Raw genomic sequence first — 24,635 nt, forward strand, 5'->3', positions numbered from 1 at the left:
GGAGGGGGAGAAGCAGACTCCCCGCTGAGTGCAGAGCCCCACAAGGGTCTCGATCCCGACCCTGAGAGTCAGGTTGCCTTATTTGTGCAGGGACCCTGACGGCCTGTCGGGGAATATCTGGGCCAATGGGGTTCTGATGGGCAGGTGTGCAGGGGAAGAGGAGGGATTGGGAGTTTGCTGTCGGCACACGAGGTGTCCGTGGACGGATGTGCACCGGCCAAGGAGTTGTGTGCCTCGTGGCAAAGCTACAACAGCAAGGAGGGTGCCTCACCCCACCACCCCAGACGCCCCTTTCTGGAGGAGCTCCAGCTCCCCACTCCTAGCCATGAGTCCCCTTTCCTCTCCTCCTTCCCAGCCCCAGCCTGAGACCCCAGGCTGCTCCAGGCCCAGGTCCAGCTAGGGGCACGCCAGCAGGTGGCTCCAGGGACTCTGCTTGGGGGCAGGGCAGGAAGGCTGGAGACAAAACCAGTTCAGCAGAGCTGAGCTGAGTGCTGGCCAGAGTCCCAGTGGGCCCCCTCCCTGGGAGGAGGCAGACAGCCGGGGGCCCAGAAAGGCACAGGCCTGGGGCAGGGCCCCCTAGTCCTGTCCCAGTCCCAACTGACAGATGCCAAGCTGTTGTTTGCTCACTGCCAGGAGTAAACTTTCTTCTGGAGACAATAAAATTGCTGGGGGCAGAAGGCAGCAATATGGGGCAGCATTTAACCCTCAGTGGCCTGGGCAGCACTGGCTGGCTCCCAGTCCCGTCTCTTGGGAGCCTGGCATCAGAAGTGGAGGGTTATGGGAGCAAAAAGTGCTGACCAATCACAGAGCAAGAGGCATGGAGGGGCAGAGAGAGCACTGTCCTGTGGGTTCAGTGTTTGGTTCTGTCGCCGATCGACTGTGTGACTCTGAGTAAATCACTTCACGGCTCTGAGCCTGTTTCATCGTCTGCAGAACAGCAGGGTAGCCCCCAGTTTTGTTGGGAAGGTTAATGATAGAAAACCAGTGCAAGCATCAAGTATGTATTCGGTACTCAGGACACGGGAGCTGGCTGAACAAATATGAGGAGGCTGAGACATGCTGCCTTCCGGATAGTGGGTGGGAGGTCCCCATCTACCCCAGCACGCAGGACTCCTGACCCCCATTGCTCCTCATCAGTGTGGGGTGCTTCACAGGGAGCATCGCAGAGGTCCATGACTCCCGCCAAGAGAGGGACACCACAAACAAGCCAACCTCTCTTCCACCCTGTTTGCTGCTGCAGAGCCAGGGTCCCACAGCAGGGGCTGAAGAGCCCACCTTCCCTGCGCCCCTGCTGTCCCGTCTCAGAGCCCCCGGGGTTGGCCAAACAGAAGCAGAGGCTCAGGATCCCCTTGCAAGTCCCCTCCAGCTCCAGTCCTGCTCCCTCCTTTGGGCACCTGCCTGGGAGGGGAGGAGATGAGGGTCATTCCAGGGCCTCCTTGGTCTTGATGGCTCACTGCCTCTCTCCCACAGCTTCTACCAATCAACGATCCCTTTCCTTGTAGGCTCAGCCCAATGCCGCCTCCCCCAGGAAGCCTCTTTTGACCACCCCAAGGGCACTGTGACCACAATGACTCTGAGAATTGGTGGCCTCAGAGCTGTGTCATTCACTTACTGCACAGACACTGCCGTGTTGGTTCTCTAGTATCTTTATTACCCATTCCCAGGAGCACCCCTGGCTTCCCAATGCAGGGGGCAGACGTGTCCCACACCACGCCAAGCATGGTGCAGAATGGGTGGCAGGGAGCACTGGACTACGAGTGGCCTTGGCTAAGTCAATAGCCATTTGGCTGGCTCCGCTCTGGAAATCCGAGGGTCAGAGCCTTCCCCGGGGAGCCATGAATACTGAGGATGGCCTGGATCCTTCTTCCATCCTCCAGAAGACCGAGCATGTGAGCAGTCAGACCCGAGGAGGAAGCACTGCCACCCTGGGGTCCCTTGGGCCCCAGAGAGCTCCCTTAGACCCCTGGGAGCTCTGGGCTGCCGCCTCCCTGACCTTGGACTCCAATGCCAGCAGACTGCCCTCTCCTGCAGCTCCAGCAGAGGCAGGGGCGGGCAGGAGGGAGGGCTAGTGAGGGCGAGTTTCAGGCCTAAGGCCTGGCCTGCCTAAGGCCTGGCCTGGCCCGCAGCCCTCAGATGGGGTGCACAAACTGGTAGACGAGGCGCTGGGAGATGTCCGGCTTCCGGATGATGCCTTTCTTGTAATACTGGCGGATGGAACGGCTCAGCTTGTCGTAGTTCATGGCAGGCCGATTCTTGCGGATGCCCCACAGCCGGGCCACCTGGGCGGAGTCCTCGATTTTGAAGATGCCTGGGGGGGGGCGTGGCAGGAGGGCAAAAGACTGAAACCAACAGGTCAGACTCAAAAAGCCAAGGGGGCCAGTGTTGACTGGGAGCAAGAGCTAGACTGGGGGACGGGGGACAGGGGCGGTGGGAGCATAAGACCTCTTCCCAAGGTTGCGGTGAGGATCAAAGACATGGGGGTCAAAGACATGCGTCATGGGGACCAATAATTTGGGAAATGCTACCTGGAGTCTCCCACCTCCTGAGTGCAGGGTGAGCCTGCGTCCGTTGTTGGGTTATCAGGGGCCCTGAAGGCCTGGCCCCTGCCAGCCTCTGCTCCTGCTGTGGGGTTGGTACACCTGATCCAAAAGCCCTGCGGGGCTCTGCGTTGTGCCCACGTCTCATCTGTCAAGGTCATCCACACCCCTACCACTGCGCCCGCGCTGGCCGCCTTCTCCAGCAGTTCCCAAGCCTGAAAGACCTCTTTGCCAGTCTCAGACATTTAAGCTAGCACTGCCCTTTCTGGTAGGATCCATTCAGAGGATTTGGAGCTGGGCTGACCTGGGTTTGAGGCCTGGCTCTCCCATATTCTACTGTTAGAAGCTGTCCCCTTAGGGCACCTGGATGACTCAGTGGGTTAAAGCCTCTGCCTTAGGCTCAGGTCATGATCCCAGGGTCCTGGGATGGAGCCCCACATCGGGATCTCTGCTTAGCAGGGAGCCTGCTTCCTCCTCTCTTTCTGCCTGCTTCTCTGCCTACTTGTGATCTCTGTCTGTCAGATAAATAAATAAAATCTTTAAAAAAAAAAAAAAGAAGAAGAAGAAGAAGCTGTCCCCTTTCTCCAGTTGGTGGAGGGGGCTGTAGTGACTACCATTTTTGAGTGGTGACAGAAAGAGCTTACAGTGGAGCGTGAAGGAGCTGCCTGCCCCTTGAGAGGAACTATTACATGGTTTACACCCCAGGTCTCCTGGGAAAAACGCAGGTCAGCATACCCCCTCCAGGAAGCCTTCCCAGATCACCCCACCCTCCCTTGATCTCCTTCCCCTGGAAGTCTATCATGGTCTATCCCTGAAGACCGGCTCACATTAAGTTTCAAATATATACTTCAAATATACAATATATTTCAAAAAATACAACATATTTCAAATATACATTTCAAATATGCAGGAACTTCTCTCTACCCACCTCTAGCCCCGTTCATCCTTCCCACTCAGCCCAAGTCATTGCCCTCGTGAAGTCCTCCTGGACCACGGCACAGCTGCCCCCACCACCCTGTCACAGCCCTGCCATGCTCTGTAGGTCAGCGCCTTTCACGGCCAGCTTTCCCACAACATTGCAGGTCCCTCAAAGATGGGGTGCAGCCAAATTCTCCCTAGACCATGAGGACACTAATTCTCCATTAATGTTGCCCAGGCAAGTGTGCACAGAGGAAGTATTCAATGAGTGGTTGTTGGATGAATGGACGCAGTCCATTTTCCAGATAAGAAGACTGTGGTCCCAGTACCCCTAGCTACAGATGACAGGATGGGGACTAAAACCCAGATTTCTTGACTCTGAGTGTTTTCCAACACTCTCTCTCTCACACACACACATCTAGTCCTGTCCAATGAAGTAATATGTGGTCTTGAGCGCTTGAAATCTGGCAAATCTGATTGAGATAGGCTATAAGGATAAAATACACATGAGAGTTTGAAGACTTAGAATATCTCATTAATAATTTTATATTAATTATATGTTGAAATTTTAATAATTTATAATAGCAGATTAAATAAAAGTAGTATTAAAATTAAATTCACCTATTAAAAAAGGTTTATGATGGGATTATGGGGAAGTCTAATACGGCCTATGTGGATCGCATGGGGTTTCAAGCTGGACCCCAGCCGTCTCCCCGGTGAAGCTAACCATGTGTTGCAGGCAAAGACTGTGTCCAAGTCCCAGCCTTAGTATGTCCCAGGCACCGTGAGGAGCCGGTGTCCTACACAAAACAGGGCGCGGCCAGGAGACCAGTTCGGACGCGAAGGCACACAGCCCCCCGGGCCAGGCCCGGATTGCCCAGTGTCTGGAGTTCAGGGGCACGGTGGGGGCCATGAGGCCTCTCTGCCCAATCCCCAGCCCTCCACTGTGTCTGGCGCCAGGAGGCCAGCAGCGCCCTTGCCCGCCCCCGCCCCACCCCCGCCCAGGGCCCGGCTCACCCTTCTCCTTGTTGAGCCACCGGATGAAACGGCCATAGCTGTGAGGCTTGAGCAGCAGCTCCTTGAGGAACTGCCACAGGTGGATGGGCTGCCCGGAGCAGGAGGAGTCCACCTCACTGTCGGTCCAGCTGTCCTCGCCGGCAGAGGCTAGGCAGCCGGGTAGAGTGACGGTGAGCAGCAGAGGCCACCTGCTTCAGGGCCAGCCATCCCTCAAGCCCCGCCCCCAGACCCCGGGCCCCCCCCCCTACCCTGAGGGCCCTGGCTCACCACAGTAGTGGATGGTCCCGGGAGAAGTCCTCTCTTTCATCCAGGCCGCTGCAGGGCAGGGAGAGAAGGCTGGAGACCCAGGGCCAGCTCCAAGGGTGGAGGAGGGGGCTTGGGTGGGACTGTGGGGCCATAGCAACCACCCCCTGTGGCCAAGCAAACGGGGTGTGGAGGCAGTGGGCTCCTGCCCCCATCACCACCTGGCTCTTGCTTGGCTAGGACTGCTCCTACACTTGCCTGCCCCTGGGCTAGGGTGGGACACTGGTCTCCGCTGGTCATATGGGTGGGTCCCATGCCCAAGGGCGGGGGCTTTGACTCTCAGCAAGCACTGCCTCTTCCAAAGCTCATAGCTCTGTCCAGGATATCCGGTGGTATGAGAGATGATTTAAACATTAAGGGGATGGCACCCAGCCATTAGAAATAGGGCAGATGTAGAGATGCTGGTGCGGGAACAAAATCCAAGATACATGGAGCGCAGAACAGTGCGATTCTTTGGAGCTATTTATGTTACAAAGGGGTGAAAACCTCACATGTGTGTTTGCTCGCTGTGTGCATAGACTCTCCCCAGCAAGGTGCCCAGGAAACTGTGTTTGCCTCTAAGGAGGGGGACTGGGGGTCGGGAGTGAGAGGGAAAATTACTTTTCATAGTATTATTTTTCACTATTGTCTTTTTTTAAAAATTTAATTTATTTGTTTGACAGACAGATTACAAGTAGGCAGAGAGGCAGGCAGAGAGAGAGATTGAGAGAGAGAGAGAGGAGGAAGCAGGCTCCCTGCTGAGCGGGGAGCCCAATGCGGGGCTCCATCCCAGGACCCTGGGACCATGGCCTGAGCCGAAGATAGAGGCTTTAACCCACTGAGCCACCCAGGTGCCCCCACTATTGTCTTTTTAAAGATTTTATTTATTTATTTATTTGGCAAAGAGAGAGGGAGAGAGCACGAGCTGGGGGAGTGGTAGACAGAGCAAGAGGGAGAAGCAGGCTCCCTTCCGAGCAGGGAGCCCGATGTAGGGCTCAATCCCAGGACCCTGGGATGATGACCTGAGCCAAAGGCAGACACTTAACTGATTGAGCAACCCAGGTGCCCCTCACTATGGTCTTTTTAGAAATCATGCACATGTATTATCTCACTACTTGTTTAATGAGAAACAGCACAAAATAAACAAATGAACTTTAAAAAAGAAAGGGACAAAGAGGGGCCTCATAGTACCCACGGTCCCCATCAACTATGCCATCCGTATTCCCAGAATCAAACACCTGCCTTCTAACTTACCCCATGCCCTGCCCTAAGTTCTGTGGGCTTGAGCGGGGCTGGGAGCCGGTCGAGGCTGGAGAGTTCGTCCAGGATCCCTGGAGGCAGTTGCCAGGGGGACTGAGATTTAGAACAGAGCCCAGACTGGGAGCAAGCAGCTGCCGCCCCAGCAGCCAATAAGCCTGGCTAGTGTTCTGGAACGACCGCCCCCACCCCCAGTCCCCCCTACTCCGTGTCCCGGACCTGGAGCTTGGGAGTCGCAGCTCTCCCAGGCTATGTCCCACCTGATTTCCAAATGTCCAGGTGGGCGTGGAGCACGTCGCCACCCAGAGGAGAGCGCTGGCGGAACTGCTCCTCCGACATGGCACACAGCTCCTTGCCCCCCAGCTCCTGGAAGGCCTTGCCCACGGGCGGCAGCCGGTACTGGTGCTCCGTCCACAGGAGCCACTTCTGCACGTTGCCAGGGCTCCAGTCTACGGGGTCTGGGCAAGAGACACTCCCTCAGTTCCACGGGCGGGCGGAGGGCATCACCTACATCTCGTGGGGTGCCCCTGGGAACTGGAAGCAGCTTGGGGCCAGGACCAGAGGCTCCGGGGGTTAGAACAGGCCAGACCAGACAGGCCTGTGGAGGGGGCACCTGAGAAGAGAGGGGAGCAGGAGGGAGCAGCCAGGGCCCTAAAAACAAACTTGGCTCTGGGCAGGGTAGCCTGGGACCTCTGCACCCCCCACCTCACCAGGACCTCAAGTCTTCCCGACCCCTCCAGGCCCTCCAAGGGGCCTTTCAGGAAGCCCCAGTCCTGGAGGGGAGACTGACATTGGTGACATTAAACCAGACACCTGAGTTTGTCTCCCAGCTGCCTCTTGCCTTCCCCAAATCCTTCAAGGGACCAGAAAAACAAACAAACAAACAAACAGCTAGAGAGTAGTCCTACAACCCCAAACTGTGCTGCGTTTTACAGATGAGGAAACTGAGGCACAGAGAGTACTAGCCCCTTGTCCAACACCCAGCAAGGGGCCGGGTACATAGTAGCTGCTCAGTGCGTCTACACTGAATGAATAAATGGCAGGGCATCAAGCCATCGGGGGATAGCTATAGGCCTCAGGGGCCAGGAAGAGAATCACTGGTTAGGTCCTGGACATCCCCCTGGAGAGCTGCTCTGGGCTGAGCCCTGCAGGACTCATGGGGGGAGGCTGGGCTGCTAGGCATGGTCCCAATGGGGCCTCCAAGTGCACACTCTGGTCTAAGCTGTTGCCCCAGCTAGGTGACCTGCAGGCTGGGCTACCCCCACTTAATAAACTCGTTTTCCTTCCCAGGGTCAAAGCAATTTGTTTCTGTCCCCATTGTTGAGAGGGCAGGCCCCTCCTCAGCCCAGTGTGGGAGAGGAGGCACCTTGGGAAAACGTCCAGCAGTGGGGACTGGCAGGGACATTGGGTAACTGGAAGACGACAGGGGTAGGGGAAGAGCTGCCTGGGTTGGGGGCGGGGGTACACCAGCTGGGATGGTCTGGGGGGACGCGCAAGTCCAGGATGACTCTGAGGAGGAAGGGCTGGGCCTGAGGGATGCCTGAAAGCAGCTGAGACCTCAATGCTCAAAGGCCGGGACCTAGCACTCAAGGAGATGGATCAGGTCTGCCCAAAGCTGGAGGGACGGTGCAGGAGCAGGAGGCTGGAGGCCCACAGCATCAGTGCCATAACCACACTTCCCAGCCTGTGACAGGTATACAGGTGCCTGTGTTCCTAGTGCCCCTTCCTCATCAGAGCCTTCATGACGACCGGACCAGGGACACTTATCTCCGTATCTCTGATCCGTTTTCCTTGCTGTAATGTCAGCTTCCTGAAGAAGGGGGCCCTTGTGCAGTGTTCACCACTTAATCCACCCCCCCTCACCGTGCTAGAACAGGGCCTGGCATGTTAAGAAACTACTGTTTATCGAGCATCTACTGTGTGCAAGGTGCCATCCTAGGACCTGGGGATGTAGCCATGAACACAACAAAGGAAAATCCCTGCCCTTAGGGTGTGTACATTTCAGTGGGGGAGACAGACAGCAAATATGGTCAATCAATAAAATACGCAGGGTATCAGTACATGCAACAGGAGAGAGAAAGCAGGGAGGAGGAATCAGGTGGTGTATGGACAGTAAATTCAATAGATGTGTCAGGAAAAGCCTCCTCAAAACAGTGCCATTGAGTCTAGATCTGAAGGAGGCAAGGGTGAGCCAAGTATGTATTTGGGGGAAGAGCGTTTTAGATTGAGAGACCAGAAGATGCAAAGGTCCTGAGGTATGAGTGTCGTGGGAGCAGTGAAGAGCCGGTGTGGCTGGAGCCGAGTAAATGAGGAGAACGTGGAGAGGAGTCCAGGAGGAGGTGGTGGGCCGGATGGTGTAGAGCTCAGGTTCACTGCCCCCGGTAGTTGGGGCATAGAGAGGGTCAGAACCTCCCCCAGGCACCCAGCTGCTATAGGCTATGGGCCACCCGTAGGTACAGAATCACCAGCACCACTGGGGCTGCTGAGGCTGGGCGGGGGGAGGTGGTGGTGGCCAGAGCGCCGCAGACAGTACCCTTGCCAAACTCCCCACCCTCGTGACCTCCGCCCAGCTTGTGCCCAACCTCCCAGAGGCGGCCCCGCGGGAGGCCTCACCGGCAGCAATGTTGAGCAGCTTGCAGGCAGTCTCGATGTCCTTGAGCACCTCACCCACCACCATGGACTGCACCTGCTCCAGGGAGTGCTCCTCCAGCGTCAGCCCCCCTGGTGCCAAGTCCAGGCTGCCCCCAGCAGCTTGGCTGTCGATGACTGGGCACTGCTCGGGCTCCTCGGACGGCTCCTCCCGCGCGCTGGCCCCGGGACCCTTGGCGGCCCAGCCGCTGTCCTCAGAGTACAGCATGTCAAAGTAGGAGAGGTAGAAGGCGGACAGGCCCTGCTCAGGTGTGGCCGGCGGGCTGGGGCTCCAGTCCCGTCTCTCGGGCCCCGCCACCTCTGCGGCCGCCTTTTCCAGGCCTGTCCGCAGCACAGTGTCGGGGGGCAGCAGGAGGCGGCTGGGGGACACGCTGCTCAGGCCGGGACTGGCGCTGCCCATGCCGCTGTCGCTTGGGCCGGTGGCTGTGTCTGCGGAAAGAAGAGAGGATGGGGAATCAGGTTCTGGCTGCTTCCCCATCCCCCCTGGGGGCCACTAAGCTGGTTATGGGGATGAGGGGCTCAGTGGGCAGTGGCTGGGCCTGGGAGAGAGCTGGGGCTTCCGGGTCACTGGGCAGTTAGGACAGGGCTGGGCAGATAGGCTTCTGGCTGAGAAAGACAGTGAGGTATAAACGCACAGCTCCCTCACTCCCCAAGGGAACCAGGGTGGCTGAAAGCAGATCTTTACCCACGTGGCACTCTTAAAACAACCTTCTGAGGTTCTTGACCTCACTGAAGCCTCACCATTGAAGGCATGAGTGGCTCCATTTGGTAGGTGAGCAAACTGAGGCCTGGACAAGGAGTCTTTAATGTCTGGGCCTCTGTCCCTGGACCAGCCCATGCCCAGAGCCCAGTCCACTGCCTTGGAGAGAAAGTTCCTTCTAAGATCTAACCTCAATCTTTCCTGCTATAGCAGAGCTTGTTTTCTTTTATCCTTCCCTTAAGGAGGGTGGGGAAGGGAGAAAGTCACCATCACCTTCACCTCTAGGTGAAGGAAGGAAGAAAGGAGCAAGTGAGGGGTGTGATGGGGTAGAATCCCCTCACAAGTCAGGGAGGAAAAACCCCTCCTTCCCCTCCCACAGGGCCATCTGGGGGGTGTGGATAAATTTCCAGCTGAACACCACTGAGATTGGGACCAAACACCCCCACACCCACTCAGGACTGGGTTTCTGGTCCCCATCCCACCTCACTCTCCCCAGAGATGCTGCCCCAGCCCCTCCTAGCTCCCAAGGCTCTCTCATTTGCTCTTGCCCAGCACAGAGGTAGGGGTCGTGGGGAGGGGGTTTGCTGGTGTGGGAACAGAGCAGTGGGGGTGGGGAGGATGGACGAGATCAGGGGCTGGTGAGAAGACCCATGCTATGGTTCCCCAGTGAGGAAGGCCCCCAGCGACTCACACATTGCTTCCTTCTACTGCCCCAAGGCCCCCCAGGGGTGTACCCCTGGTCTCAACACACAGCTAGAGGCTTCTTTTCCCATCAGTCATGCAGTCTGCTTTGCCTCTAGGCCCTTTGTCTCTGAACCCCATATTGGAGCTGGCAGCTTGGGGAAGTCAGATGTACATACACCAAGACAGCCAGGTTTCTGGGCTGTTCCTGTGATCTGTGCGCCCGGGACTCAAGAATAAGTCCCTGTGGAAGATTATCAACATATATGTGCCCTCAGTAAAATCAGCACGGACAAAAGGAACAGAAAAACACACTAAGGCCAAATTAACGTGTGTTCGTGTTCGGAAAGCAGTGTTTCTCACAGTGGGGTGCCTGGACCAGCAGCGAGAGCACCCCCTGGGAACTTGGCAAAAATGCAGATTCTCAGGCTTGCTCCAGAGCTGAATCAGAAGCTGGGGGAAGCCCAGCAGTGCATTTCAACAGGCCTTGGGGGGTGATTCTATATTTGTTCACATTTGAGAATTGCTGCTTTAAAGACCTCTGGCCAGTAAGAGGGAGAGGCTTTAATCAAAGGACTGGTAAGCTCTCCTGGAGGCATTTCTTGTGCCATGCTGGGACTGGGAGGAAGTCTCCCGGCCCATCGTGAGTCACACTGTGGGATTGACCTGCTTAGCCTTGGTGTTCATTTGCCCTAAAGAGCCCAGTTGGGAAACACTTCTGGCATCTCTAGGGCTGCTGTTAGCCCATTCCACACCTTCAAATATCTCAGCACAGGGTGACCTTTCTCTCTGGATAGCAGTTGGGTGACTGGAGCCCAAGTGGGATTTCAACTCCCTCTTCTCCCCTCCCTTGTGCAGTGCCCAACCTTCCCAACTGTACATGGCAGCCGTGTAGTTTCCTGTGGCAGAGAGAGTGCCAGCAAGAGAGAAGGGTGTTTCCTTTGATTTTGACTCTCCCTTTCAAGGGTTCCTTTAAGTGACAAGGAAGGAAAGGTCAGGGTGGGGTGGGGTGAGCAGGGAAGGAGGGGGACTGGGGTTGCGGGGGACAGAGGGCAGGCCTGGAATCATTTCAAGGCCTTCTGTGCAAACACACATGTGTGCTGTGGGCCCAACATTATTTATCTAGGCAGCGCCCACAGCCCGCTCTGCTCCTGGGTCCCCAACCCGGCCTGCGCCCACGCCCTACCCCCTAGGAGGCCCCACCCCTGGAGAGCCCCTCTCAGACCCCCACCCCTCCCTCATCACCCCTACCTGCCTCCCGCCCCATCCACGTCCCCAGAGCTCCCATGCCTGCCACGTTAGGACAGTCTCTGCCAGCACCCTGGGCCATATGCCAGGAAGACGGGAGCTTTTCCAAGAAGCAGGAGAACACGCTTCTCTCATGGCCCTCCTGTTTGCTTGGCTGCAGCCACAGGTAGGATGGGAGGCAGCTGCTGGGTTTCGGGGCACCATGGCCTGAGGGGTCAGTGAGGATGAATGGGCAGGGCGGGTGGCAGCATTCACTCAGTAAGGACATGATGACATGGCCCTGACATGTTGAGTGAGTGCCCTTGTATCCATCCCTCCCTGGAGAGAGGCAGCCTGGGCCCTATTCTCATTCCTAGTCTGTGGATAGGAAAGTGAAGGTGCACAGACCTAAGGGATTTGCATCCAGGTCTCGGGACTCCCGGCCCAGGGCTCCTTCATGGCAGAGAATTCCCACTTCCTCCCCACCCCACATTCCAGCTCCCCCCTCACCTTTCACCTGCTCCCAACCAAGGCTTGGTCCCAGCTCCCAACACCTCCCTGGTGAAAAATAAGTTGAAAATTAACCATGTGGTGGGAGGAAAGATCTGCCTGTCCACAACTGGGGAGGTGGTGGGAAAAGCTCTGACCCCAGCAGCCCAGATCTGGGGGGACCTTGGTTTTTTGGTCAGGGAGCTGGGGGTTTGGGTGCCCAGCCTACCACACTCTCTCCTCCAGGCTCCGGGGCCAGACTCAGGAGGGCACCGCCTATGCCCTGAGTACTCATGCCCATTATCCCCTTCACTGCCCATAGCCCTGAGGGACAAGGGCTCGAGAGCCCCAGGTTATAGATGAGGACAGTGAGGCTCAGAGATCTTGGGCAGCTTGCTTGAAGTCCCCAGCTGGCCCCATGCAGGCTCTGCTCATTGTGCCACATTCCTTCTGAGGGTTTTGCTCTGGCTGGTCCATTTTCCCAGAGTCCTGCCCTCTTTCTGATTGGGTCACTTGATCTTCCATTCCTACCTCCCCTTGGCTCAATCCACCCCACTGTCAAGCTCATTTTCCTTCAACGTTCCTCACTGGGCACCCCTGTGCTCAAGAAACTTCCATGGCTCCCCTGGCCAGCCTTGCACCATTCTAGTGACAGGTACCTACCTCTGAGCCAACCTCCTACCCAGTCCAGATTATCAGAGTTGGAAGGGACCATACATTATGTGACCGTTTTGTAGATCACATATGGGGAAGGGATACTTCTGTTGGTAAGAGGCAGGGTCTGGACCAGAACCAGGGATTGATCAACATGGTGACCATATCCAGGTTCTAATGACAATGACATTTCTCCCCTGGTTCCCTCTCTCCTGTACTGTGGGCACAACATGGCTATTTTCTCTTGTGCTGCCATCCCCCTGCCCAAAATGCCCCTTCCCTCTCATCACAACTCAGCGCAAAGCCCTCCTCTCCCAGGAAGCCCCCCGCAACAGGTTCCTCCTCTGACTTCCCAGCTCTCCCCAACTGCACCATGCAATTCAGCCATGATTATGTTCTCAGGTGATTATTCACCCAAGAAGACACGCACATTGGGAAAAACGACACTCAGAGAGTGGCAAGGACGTGCCCACCATCACAGCAGAGCTAGGACCAAATTGGGGGCCTGCTGACCCTCAGGGTATGGCTCCATAGGACTAGGGCCCTGGGACAAACCCTGTGTTTGATCCACATCCTTAGGACGGCAGGCCCGGCCCTCCTACCAGCCTCTGCCAGGCCCGAGGTAATGTCCGTCTCCTGAGTGATGCCTTCAGCTCCCAAACCTCGAGCTGATCTTTTCTGGATTAAACCACATGTCTGGATTAAGGCTCAGCATGTCCTGGCTCCCTTCTGCCCCAGAGGCTCTGGCTCAGACTCCAGACAAAGAAAGTTTGGTAACAGCTGGTGGAGGCTGAGGCCCAGATTCAGGGGGCAGTGGCCAGAGGGATTAGCCCCTTCTCTCAGCACTTCCCACTCCCTCAGGAAGACAGATCAAGGAGAGAGGCCAGAGGGACCCAGAGTTAGAGATTTGTAGCAGCTGTCTCCTGCCACTGTCCGGTCCGTGGTTTGCGTCTCCTCTGCCCGAGACCGTCTCCCACACCCTGCTCCATCCAGGCTCCTAGATCTCACCCCGGCTAGGGACTGTGGGTGGGACAAATGTTCTTGAACCCCTACCTCAATCCTGAGACCCGACTTCTGGCTACCCAGAGCCCAGGACCCTGGCTGCAGAGCCCAGTGAGGGAGCATCAAGGAGAGTGGGAGGGGCAGGGGGGTGACCAGTGCCTGCCACTGAGCTGAGGTGGCCTTTCTCTACCGGGGGTGGGGGGCAGACCCACTCAGGCTTCCCCACTGCGGCCCACTGTCCTGACCGTCAGTCCCTCTCTCCTTCCAGGCAAGGGCCTCCTTTAACGGGAGAGCCAGGGGACTCTGGGGGATGTGACTAGGGCCTGGCCAGAAGCTGTGCAGAGTGGGCCGGGGCACGCAGACCAGCCCCCCAGTTGGCTGGTCAGCACCTTGGAGAGAAGCCGGGACTGCCCAGGGCTCAGGGAGCCCGCAGCCAGTGCCCACAACTGGCCTGAGCAACGTGATTGGATTCTCTGAACCTTCGCTGAGTCTGGACCCAGCCTCTCCCCTCTACCTTCTCACTCTTCTGCTCCTCCTCCTATCCCTCACACTCCTCCCTCCACAGAACCCCATCTCCCTTGCCCTTTGAGATTACTCTTCAAACAAGTTGGGCCCAAGAAAGGAACCCAACCTCCTCCTTACTGGCCACCCCACTGTTCAGAGTCCTCCCTCTCGGCATGGGACAGGCTTCCTTCCTACCCAGGAAGGTGTCCCAGGCTTGCCATCTTCGGGCAGCCCCAGCTTTCCTCCAGCACACCATTGTGCCCCTCCGCACGCACCTGCTGCCCCTGGGGTCTCCAATGGTAGGAAGAAGGGAGGTGGGTCCCTGGGGGCGGCCGCGGGGAGAGCTTGCCTATCTTGGGCTGGGCGTGAAAGCAGGGGAGGCAGGTTTCTTCTAGGCTTCCTGGCTTTCTCCCACCTCCTCAGATCCCAGACTCGTGCAAGCCACAGGCCTCACTATCCCAGGAGCCCTCCTTTCTGGAAGGCTGAGGAGCCAGTCAGTGGGCCCAGGAGGTGTGTGTGGAGAATTGGGGTTGGGGGTGAGGCTCCAGGAATCAGGGACCACTGGTATCCAGACACACAGCCTCACTGATATCGCTTGTGACCCTTTCTGAGACCCTTTCTGTGACCCTTTCTAAGTAAGCTGCTTTGTGGGGCTCTCACAGCCACACTGTGGGGCAGTCACTATCTCTCCCACCTGACAGACATGGGCGCCGTGGTGACTGAGCACTTCTCTCTTTGCACTTGGTGCTGGGACTTGGCAGCTCCCAGCCCCGAGGGTCTCCCCAATTGCCCACACCTGTCACTTCTGCTGAGGCCACCCGCTGACCCAGTCCCTTAGAAAGCAGCTCTGGGTGGCATGGAGGGCTGCAGCCTGGAGGGGCAGGAACCCAGCTCAGCCCCAAGCTCTCCCCTGCATTTGAGTTTGCTCCTAAGGGGGAGGGGGTGTGGCCTCAGCATCTGGAGATGCGGTCCCATCAGGCTCTGTTCATGCTGTGTGTGAGGCCCTGGGCAGTGCCTGGGGCCCTCTTCAGTTCTCCGAAGCAGGGGAGTCATCGTTCAGGGCTTTTCTAACCCAGATACTGTCCAGATTCTATGATCCTATGCCTGGATCTTGCCCCTCGGCTCGGCTTGGCTTGGAAGGAAGATGTGGAGAAACAGAGGTGGCCCCCCATTCGTGGCAGACATTTGGGCAGAATAAGGGTATGGCTGTGCCCCCCACACACATCCTCCCTCCTCTGAGAGACTCGGCCCCGCCTTCCGATCAGGCTGTCTCACAGATCACCGGCCAGGTGGGGTCTCACCCTAGTAGCATCCCCTGCCCACTTCACGCAGCCACCCGAGACCCCAGCCCAGACAAGTCCAGGGCTTGGAGTCACCGATGCTGGGGTGGTCGGTCAGGCCACAGCCCCAGTTTCCAGCCAGGTCAAGTTCAAATCTTGCTTGACTTTCAGGGCTTTACAGAAACTGCAAATCACTTCTCCATTCAACCCCTCATCGAGCACATGCCTGGTATAAATAAAGTTCATGTCCCAGCACCCCTTCAAGCTCCTTTGCCCTCACTCAGGGTCCCCAAGCTCCTGCCTCGGCTGGGCAGCCCTAGCCAGCTGGGTCGCCGGAGGTGTGAGAACACAGGGTTGCACCCGGCTTCTGCCATGGCACTGTGGTTCATCCTCGCAGCCTCCTTGGTGACACGGGGACTCAAAGACGACTGTGTCTCTGGGGTTTGGCAGGACAGACTTTGTAATCTCCCAGAGGTGTGTGAACACATTTGTTCCCCTCCTCTCTCATCTCATGTGCCTCGGCAGCTGCCCCCAGGCCAGGCACAGCACTGGAAAGGCAGCTTTCGGGTTGGGAAATCCATAAAATCTTGACAGGGTTGAGGGAGAAAATGTGCCTTCAGCCCTAATCACAGGGCCAGGGAGCACACCTTGGGCCTTGGAAGGCGGGGTTCAGGACAAAGGGAAAGCACTCCAACATTGCAGAAAACAATCAAAGTCCAGAATGAGCTGCTGAGAGGTTAAGAACAGACATTGCTTCAAAAAGAGGTGTAAGGGCGCCTGGGTGGCTCAGTTGGTTAAGTGTCTGCCTTTGGCTTGGGTCATGATCCTGGAGTTCCAGGATGGAGTCCTGCATCAGGATCCCTGCTCAGCAGGGAGTCTGCTTCTCCCTTTGACCCTCCCCCCATCATGCTCTCTCTCTCTCAAGTAAATAAATAAAAATCTTAAAAAATAAGAAGGGGGTTTAAATGGGTGGGTAATTAGGGGGTTATTGGGGCCCACCCCCATCTGTGGGTGTCAGCAGGGACACATTGTCCTCCTGTCCTAGAGCCTGAGAAGGGGATGTTGGAGTCCAAGGTGGGAAGATCTTGCTGCCCAAGAGCAGAGAGACTCAGGGCCCCACCCATGTCACTAGTCGCAGGTGCTGAGACCCTAAATGGGCAGTCACCTCCAGTCCCCTCTCCTGAACTCCAGAGCTGGAGGGAGAAGGCAGGGCTCCCCAGTTCTGGTGGCAGCAGAGAGACCTCACTGTCCCTCGCTAAGGTCCTGGGTAGGCTCTGGTCTGTCTGGTTCCCAGCAGTCACGCTCAGGTCCCTGGCAGGGGAGGAGAGGTCAGGAGGGATAAGGAGACTCACCCCCCCACCCCCCGCCCCGGCCCGTCTGGAGGCCCCACCCAACTGCTGAAAGGTGGGAGAGGAGAATCTGGCAGGGGGCACCTCCTGAGCAGGGAGCATGCAAACGAGGCAAGGGAAGGAGCCCAGCATTAAATGTCAGGAAGAGCCCAGGGCAACTCGGCTTGTGCAAAGTTTGCTTTGGGAAGAGTTGTTCTACCTGACAGGCTGCTCACTTGGCTGGGGGTACAGGGTGGGGCGAAGAACGGGATGGGGACAGTGGGGGCAGGGTGAGGGTCCCAGATCAGTTTTGAACCCCGTCTCCTTGCTCAGGGACTGGTGTAAGTGACTTGGCTTCCTTGGAGACTCAGTGACCCTGCCTATTAAATGGGCTGTCAAGAGCTTGCTTTAAGAGGTTATGAAGATTAAGGGCAAAGTGGATGAAAATTCCTTGTGAACTGAGATGGGCTGAACATTCAGGAAGGGGGCACCTGAAAGCAGGTGAGGGGATGGGGCGGGAAGAGGGGAGGGAAAGGTAGTGGGGTGAGGAATGAGGGGAACAAATGGAGAAGGTGATGGCAGGTGGAGTCTGGGGAAGAGTGGAGGTTGGCCAGAAAGGGCAGCCCTCTGGGCCTTACCTGAGGTCATCCTGCTCTCTAGCCCAGTCCAGGGCAGCTGTGGGCCTCACTCATCCTTCCCTGGCCTCTAGGAGGAGCCAGAGCCAGGAGACAGTCTAGGGGACAAGGCTGGGAAAATACCCGTCTTAGAGCGCTGGCAAATCCAGCAGGCTGTCCTGCCTCCACCAACTCCTACACAGCCTGCAAAATCCTTGTCTAAACTTCTCATTACAGCTACAAGTACGGGGAGGAGAAATGACTGGCCCAAGGTCATCCATGGTGGGCCTTAAACCCATCCCTTCTTGCCCCCTCCACCAGAGTGTCTTTTTTCCTAGATCCGTCTGAAATGATATCCCCAGGTTACACTCAAGCTGCACCATGTCATTTAAGCACAAAATGTGGATCGAACTCTTTCAGGGCTGTAACTTTACATCTGCAACGTCCTCAGCGGTAAAAAGTGGCTTCTCCTATTTTGTTCTTCTTTCTTTTCTTTTTTTTTTTTTTTAAGATTTTATTTATTTGAGAGAGAGAGAACACGAGCAGGGGGAGGAGCAGAGGGAGAAGCAGACTCCCCGCTGAGCAGGGAAGTCTGATGCTGGGCTTTATTGAAGGACATCAGGATCATGACTTGAGCTGAAGGCAGATGCTTAACCACTGAGCCACCCAGGCATCCCTTCCTGGTTTTTTTCTACTTATTGCCAGCATCGAAATTTCAAATCATCAGTTGAGCACCTATTGAGTACCTACCCTATCCCCGCAGGCTTGATGGACAGAGGAGCTCCATCTCATTCAGAGAGGCTTTGTGGCAATCAAAATGCCACAAAGTGGCATCACACTGTATATTTTATATAATTACATATATTTATATAATTATATCTTATCACACATTATCATTACAATCAGTATTTTCTAACAGGTAAGTCACTGTACACAAGTCTAGCAGGGACTGAGTTCTCACCTCTGGGTAACCCCCATGATGCCTGGAGCAGAGGAAATGACTGTCATTTCTCAAAGGAGAGGGTGGCTTCTACGTCCCTCCCCCACCCCGCCCCCCTGCCCCTGAGCATCTCCTCCACACTTCAACCACTTCAAGTGGGCACTGAGGTTGTCTTTCTCCCCACATTTCTGTGAGTCGGGGGTGATGAGACCCTGCGCCAGGAGTCCTTGGCTCCGGTGCCACCCCCAGCTGGGCTGGGCCGTCTCCTGCCCATCCCATCCGCCAGCTGAGGCCAGGGGCAGCCTGATGCCTGTTTGCTTTGTTACTCAGCAGAGCAGCTGGTACTGGGGAGATGCGGCTTTATTGGGGGTTGCTGTGAAGCTGTTTATTGGGGAGGTGGGGGCAGGAAATGAGGCCTGGTCCCAGCCTTGGCCAAGGAAAAGGAGAAAGGCCATTGCTGTCATACAGGGGACAGGCCCCTTGGGACCTGTGGCCTGGGTATGGGCTGCTAGGTGGGTGAGGAGATCAGTGCTCAGTGGCCCTGCCCACTCCCCAACACACACCCCCAGATAGATGCCTGTGCACGTGTTAGCGCACACCCCCACCAACACAGACCCCTTGTCCAGCGTCAGGGGAGCCCCCAAACATCCAGACCCTTCAGCCTTCCACCCTGTCATCACCACCAGCGCCGCCCTCTCTCCCCACAAGATACATCTGGTGAATCTGACAAAGGAGCATCTTCAAGGGCATCCCATTTCTTTCCTAGTGCACCCAGACTGGGGCTCCCAGGCCGTTAGCTCCCCTGGGTGCTTGAACCTGGGTGCTTTGCCTGGCAGCCCAGACCACCAGGGTCCTAGACCCATCACATCATTGCCCTGCCCCAACCCCTGAGCTCTGGGCCTGGCCCCCCTGCTCCAACGTAGAGCCTAGCCCGGAGTCTCGGGGCTTCAGCAAGCCCCTGCCCACTATGGCCAGGCCCCTGGTAGACCCTTCCCCTCGCAGAGCAGCAGCGGCCGGCAGAGCAGAAAGGTTGCCTGTGTTTTACTAGCCAAGCAGAACTGGCCATGTCGTGGGGGCCGAGGCTCTGCCCCTGGAGAACGGCCTCCCTTCCGGCTGTTCAGACTGGGCTCAAGGTATGGCCTTGGGGGCTCCCACGGGCTCATGGGTCCACCCAGGGAGGCAGATGGACTGCCTGTGCAGGGGCTGGGGCTTCTGAGGGTGAAGGACCTGGATTACAGGACCAACAATACTCAGGGATCACTTCTGAGCTCGCAGTCCATGCCAAGTCCTGCCCCCTGTCACCCACCTCTCCACAGCTGGGAGGGACAAGCCCCCACACCCAGGCGCTCTGGGTTCCCATCAGACTCACCTGTTAGCTGCTTCGTGCCCGGGGAGTCGTCCGCGGCAGCACCCACCTCGGGGGGCCAGGAGAAGGTGTCGATAGTGCGGGCCACTGCTGGGTCTCAGCCAGGCATCTGGGGGAACCAGTGGGGCCAAAGACCAGAGGGGCTGGGGGCAGAGGTGGATACTTGGGTGGGCTGCTGGGGGCCTGGCTCCCTCTGAGATCTTGGGGCCCTGTGCCCCGTAGGGAGTCCTCTGCCCCCAGCCCAGGACCACCTGTTGGCACGGTGGCAAGACCTAGCCCAAGGGGCTTACATGGAGGCTGTGGTGGGCTCAGGGGGCCAGGTCTGCAGGGCGGTGTGGACACGAACACAGTGCAGGAATGTGCTGGGAGGAAGTCAAGCAGCCGTGAGATGAAGAGTTGGCCAGGCCTGATTTCCCATTATAAGTAATCCTTCCTTATTTACCTGAACAAATACGCTCCCTGCTTACCTCAGACCACAGGCGGGCTCCTGGTTAACCCTTGCAGGCCTCCCTTTTCTCAATGGGGGATCCACCTGCTGGCAGCTAGAAAACCCATTCATTCATTCATTCATTCACTCATTCATTTATTCATTCACTTACTCACCCATGTTTGTTAGCTGATGCATAGCTACCAAGTTTACACACCAAGTATGTGCAAGGCACAGAGGATACATCTAGAGGGACATGGGACGGGACACTAGAAGGGAGGAGCCACGACTAGGGAACAGACGAGCCAGCTCAGTGGAAAGTCAGAGCCACCATCAGTGGAGGGCTGTAGAAGCACCCAGCAAGGCAAGTCAGAGAGGGCTTCTTGGAGGAGGTACTGTCTGGGATGGAGGGAACTTCAGAGAACCCTGTGGAAAAGGACTGAGGGGCCCTTGCTCTCTGTGATGGGTGCAGGCCCATGATGCCCTGGTGCTCAGGAAGGATTGGTAGCTCACTCTCCCAGACCCAGAGCGGGGGCCGGCCAGCAGCAGCTCGCCCTCCAACAACAGTCCCTGACGGCTGGAGGCCATGAGGTACCCATGCTTGGCTCCTCCACCTCCATGAGGCCCAGGAGGACCACATAGCCAAGCTCTTGTCTTCCTCTCTGTCCTGCCAGGCCGGCTGAGGGATGTCCCTGGAGGGCAGGGGTTGGCTCTTCCTTTCTCTGGATCCCCTCAGAAAGGCACCAAACCGCTGTTCCCCCGGTTCTGTCAGATGAGATACTGATCATTGTTGTCTTCTGACGTCGAGGAGCCTGTGGCTGCCCAGACTGAGAGCATTCTAGGGCTGCGGGAAGATTCTAGGCCCTTCAGCACTCACTGCCTCACCTTAATGCCCGCTGGACTCTTCACCCCGGAGAGCCCTATGCTTGGCTGGTGTCACCCGGCACCAAGGCAAGGATGCATTTCCACAGTCATTCCCCAGAAAAAGTAGGATGGGCTGGAGATCATACAAAGTCCCCAAATGGCCACAACCCCAGACCTCAGAAAGACTCCTGATGGCCCAGGCGGGACCTCCTCCAGAATGCCTTTCCATATCCCACTCCCCTGCCTGGCAGGCAGACTTCTTCTCCAGTCTCTCAGAATCCTGTGCGCTTCTCAGCACTGTGATGCAGGGGTAATAACATCCCTGCCTCGTAGGAAGAAGCTTCTAGGTGCCGGGCACTGTTGGACGCTCAGGAGATAAGGTATTAATCACACTGTAAGTACTATAACATGGATAGGTACAAGGAGTACCCCCCCAAATGCTTTTTCGATGGACAGGGTGTCAGAAATAGATAGTTACTCCCAATGGCTATTCTCCTGATTTCCTCAGTAAACAAGCCCCTAATTTTTAACTGGGGACTTGGCTACCTGGAACGAAGGCTATCCAGACTCCTTTGCAGCCAGACTGTGAGACCAAGTAGAAGTGTCTTGTGTCAGTTTCTTTTCTTTTCTTTTTAAAGATTTTATTTATTTATTTGACAGAGAGAGATCACAAGTAGGCAGAGAGGCAGACAGACAGAGAGAGGAGGAAGCAGGCTCCCTGCTGAGCAGAGAGCCCGAGACAGGACAGGTCTCAGGACAGGATCCTGAGACCATGACCCGAGCAGAAGGCGGAGGCTTTAACCCACTGAGCCAACGAGGTGCCCTTTGTGTCAGTTTCTAACAGTATTTCTTAAACTGGCTTGTGCGATTTGCCCCCTTTTTCTTGATCCTTCCTCCATCATGCTGCCTGGAATGCAGCTGTGATGGCTAGAATTCTGATTGCCATATTGGACCATGAGGATAATCTGGTGGATCACTGAGCTGCAAGGAGCCCAGGTCTCTGAGGACTGACAGCATAAAACCTCCATACTGGCTCTGGACTGCCTGTGTTGGGAATTTTATGAGAGAAATAGACCTTATGCTTTTGTTAAGTGTGGTCTTTAATATTCAAAGCCAAGTCTGATCCTAGCTAAGACAAAGAAGACAGACAGGCAGATGAAGATAGAACACTCTTATAGCCAGAAATGATATCTCGTGGCTGGGTGGCTTTGAGAAGTCACCTGGTCATGCCACAAAAAACCTTGGGAAGGCTTCCCTTGAATGCTGTGTAGATCCTGGCTCTGAGTGCAAGGGAGAACTTCATAGGTCCCTCCAGGGATGGACGGATTTGAATGAATGGACCAAGCTAAGCTGAGCTGAAGATGGACAGGGCTTCTATCTGGCCAAGCCTAGGGTAGGTGCATCTGGAAGCTCCAGGAGGGAACAAAGGAGAGGACTTTCCATCTGCTCAGCTGGAACTCTCGTGGGCTAAGGTGATAAGAGGCTGCTTGGAGAGACATCAGTGGTGCGCTCAAGGCAGATTCGGTGCCCACCCAGGACACTCTGTTGGGTCCAGGGGAAGGGAGAGCCAATCATAAACTGTCCTTACCCCAGGAAGAGATTCTGGGGGGCATACCTTGATCCATCCAGCGTAGTGTTGTGACACAGCTCAGTATTTGACCCAAATACACAACCAGGTTCTGTCACCTGCCAGCTTCATGACTTCGGCCAAGAGTGTGAAGCCTCCTGAACCCCCCTCTCCCCCTCCCCAGAGAACTCTCAGAGCTGTTGTGGGGAGAGAGATAATATTGGTGAAAGTGTCGCATGAACCGAGATAGCCTATTCCGATGCCTTGCTGGCCACCAACCACATCACCCAGCTGGCGCGTGTCATCTACTCCCCATAGCAACCTCTCCAGGGAGATGTGACTATGCCCATTTTTCAGGTGAAGAAATTGAGGCCAGAATGTTGAAAATGTCTTGCCCCAGGTCATGCTGGGAAAGAGACTCAAACTCAAATCCGGGGTTTCTTTGATTGTCCTGTGCCTGATAGCACTCTGTTACTATCACTTGTCCCCTCAGGGTCAAGTCCCAGGTCCCTGGCGTGGGTCATTGGGTCTACTGGGCTTTCACCCTCCCCACATCCACCCCCCAGGCTGGTCTCCTCCTCTGGCCAGCTCCCATCAGGGGAAACATAGCCCCTCTTTTTCTCCCTCCATCCACATACCACCCACCCGTTGTGGGCACCCTCCAGACCTGGGGGCTGGCACACCACTCACATTGGCCTAATGTCTCTTCTTCCTGGGACTCTTCTCTGACCCACGGCGATAGCATATTCTCACTTGCAGTGGGATTTCTGAGCCCCGACCCCAGGGACAGGATGCTGTGACAGCCCGATAGACCAGCCCCCCGGGAGACTTTGCTGAGTGAACATCTGGATGAATCAGTAACATCCTTTGTCTGTTGTGCAGATGGATTTGAGCTGAGTTTCTTCTGCTTGGGATTACTCCCCATCCTTCAAGCCCGTCTCCAGAGCTGTCATCTTCAGAAAGCTTTCTTCTGTTCCCTCCAGCCCTCGAAGACCACCGCCCCCCTTCCCCATTTCTTCGTGCTCTAATGTCTTCCCGTGGTGTTTTTCTCCCAAAGCTTCTAACTCTTCTAGGGCAGGGACCCTGGAGCTGTGGCAGGACAGGCCCGCATACAGACTGAGAGTCCCCCTCCTGGGGCGCTCCTGCCTGTCGCTCACCCATTGCATGAGTCCAAGAGGAGCGTGCCCGATGGGGGCAGGACCCATTTACGGGCGGGGTGCTGGCGAGCTGGCTCCGGCCCTCTCTGGGCCTCCCTCACCTCCTCCTCTGTGGAGTGGAGATAATACTTACTGACCTTGTGGACAGGGCACCGTGATGAGTCAACATCTGCTGACAACGGCAGCTGAGAGAACTTTGGAAAGGGCAGTCAGCCTTGGTTGGTTGGTCACCATCCTAGCTTTCTTCCTGTCCTCATCTCTCTGTTCCCCCATCCTCCACCTTGGGTCCTCCTAGGAGCTGCAGCCTTGGGGGCGATGGCAGCATCATGTCTGGGCCTCATGCCAGCCACAGAGTGTGGGGGCTTCCCAGCTGACACAAGGCCCTGCTCTCAGTCTTAGGCTCCAGCTCCTATAAGGTGGGGAGACCGTGGGGGAGAACTGCCCTGCTGAGGTATGCAGGGCCTGGGGCTGGTCACCCAGATGGGACCACAGGGGCAGATGAACAGGAAGCCTGGTCTGTGCCATCCTAGAGACCATGCAGTCCTCATGACACAGAGGAAGACCTTGAGACCAGAGAGACTACGGAACAGACCCAAGGACACACAGCCAGGATATGTTTCTCTGTTCAGGCTGGCATGCATTTCCTGAGCACCCACTCTAGGCCAGGCCCTGTATGGGCACAGGATGGCCAGAAATAGTCTGTCCTCAAGGAGTTCATGGACCGGTGGCTGCAGCTGCTTGGCATCTCTCTGTCTCAGAGGGCCCCGATGCCCCCCAGCGTCCCTCTGCTGGGTAGCCATCTGTGGGATCACTGGGTTCACCAACACCTATTACTTCAGTGAACTATAGTGAGTGACCCTCTCCATTCTAGGAGCCGGAGGCCTTCCCAGCTTAAGGCCTCATTCCCTGGACCCTGGGCTTCCTTATCAATGCCATCCCCTGCTCCTCTTCAGCCTGACCCCTCAGAGAGAGACCCCAGGCCCCTAGCAGGGAAGCTGAGTAGACTGGCAAGTGTTCTCTGTGTCTAAAACCTGGTTGTATACCGCCCTCTTCCCCATGGCTTCCCCCACCCACCTATCCCCATCATCCGTTCACATCTGGGATACCACTGGAGGAGGCTTCATGCCCACACAGGGCCCCAGCATAGCCCTCAGAGGCCCCAGAGTTTCCTGTGA

General features: G+C 56.5%; 1 protein-coding gene across 3 annotated transcripts; it reads right to left on the reverse strand.

The window, feature by feature from the left end:
• Positions 1 to 1,639: 1,639 nt before the first annotated feature.
• On the reverse strand, positions 1,640 to 19,815 carry SPDEF (SAM pointed domain containing ETS transcription factor). 3 transcript variants are annotated; one of them, XM_059399005.1, is made up of 7 exons: positions 19,736 to 19,815; positions 19,449 to 19,588; positions 8,625 to 9,089; positions 6,272 to 6,469; positions 4,740 to 4,787; positions 4,473 to 4,619; positions 1,640 to 2,308 (listed from the first exon to the last, which is right to left on the reverse strand). In XM_059399005.1, exons 3-7 carry the CDS (start codon positions 9,058 to 9,060, stop codon positions 2,130 to 2,132), a joined length of 1,008 nt encoding a protein of 335 aa, XP_059254988.1. In that variant the 5' UTR covers positions 9,061 to 9,089; positions 19,449 to 19,588; positions 19,736 to 19,815; the 3' UTR covers positions 1,640 to 2,129. The 3 variants fall into 3 exon arrangements, with proteins under 3 accessions (XP_059254988.1, XP_059254989.1, XP_059254987.1); XM_059399006.1 differs by lacking the exon at positions 19,736 to 19,815 and adding an exon at positions 11,779 to 11,826 and having other exon boundaries at positions 19,449 to 19,726; XM_059399004.1 differs by lacking the exon at positions 19,736 to 19,815 and having other exon boundaries at positions 19,449 to 19,725.
• Between the last annotated feature and the right edge of the window lie 4,820 nt (positions 19,816 to 24,635).

The sequence above is a fragment of the Mustela nigripes genome, chromosome 5 (genome assembly GCF_022355385.1).
Source record: "Mustela nigripes isolate SB6536 chromosome 5, MUSNIG.SB6536, whole genome shotgun sequence".
Taxonomy (NCBI): domain Eukaryota; kingdom Metazoa; phylum Chordata; class Mammalia; order Carnivora; family Mustelidae; genus Mustela; species Mustela nigripes.

Coding starts and splice junctions, on each gene's coding strand:
- SPDEF (XM_059399005.1), bottom strand. CDS start 9,060: ATGGGCAGCGCCAGTCCCGGCCTGAGCAGCGTGTCCCCCAGCCGCCTC. Junction 4,620..4,739: donor CGGGACCATCCACTACTGTG/GTGAGCCAGGGC, acceptor CCGGCTGCCTAG/CCTCTGCCGGCGAGGACAGC. Junction 2,309..4,472: donor GTGGCTCAACAAGGAGAAGG/GTGAGCCGGGCC, acceptor GCCCCCCCCCAG/GCATCTTCAAAATCGAGGAC.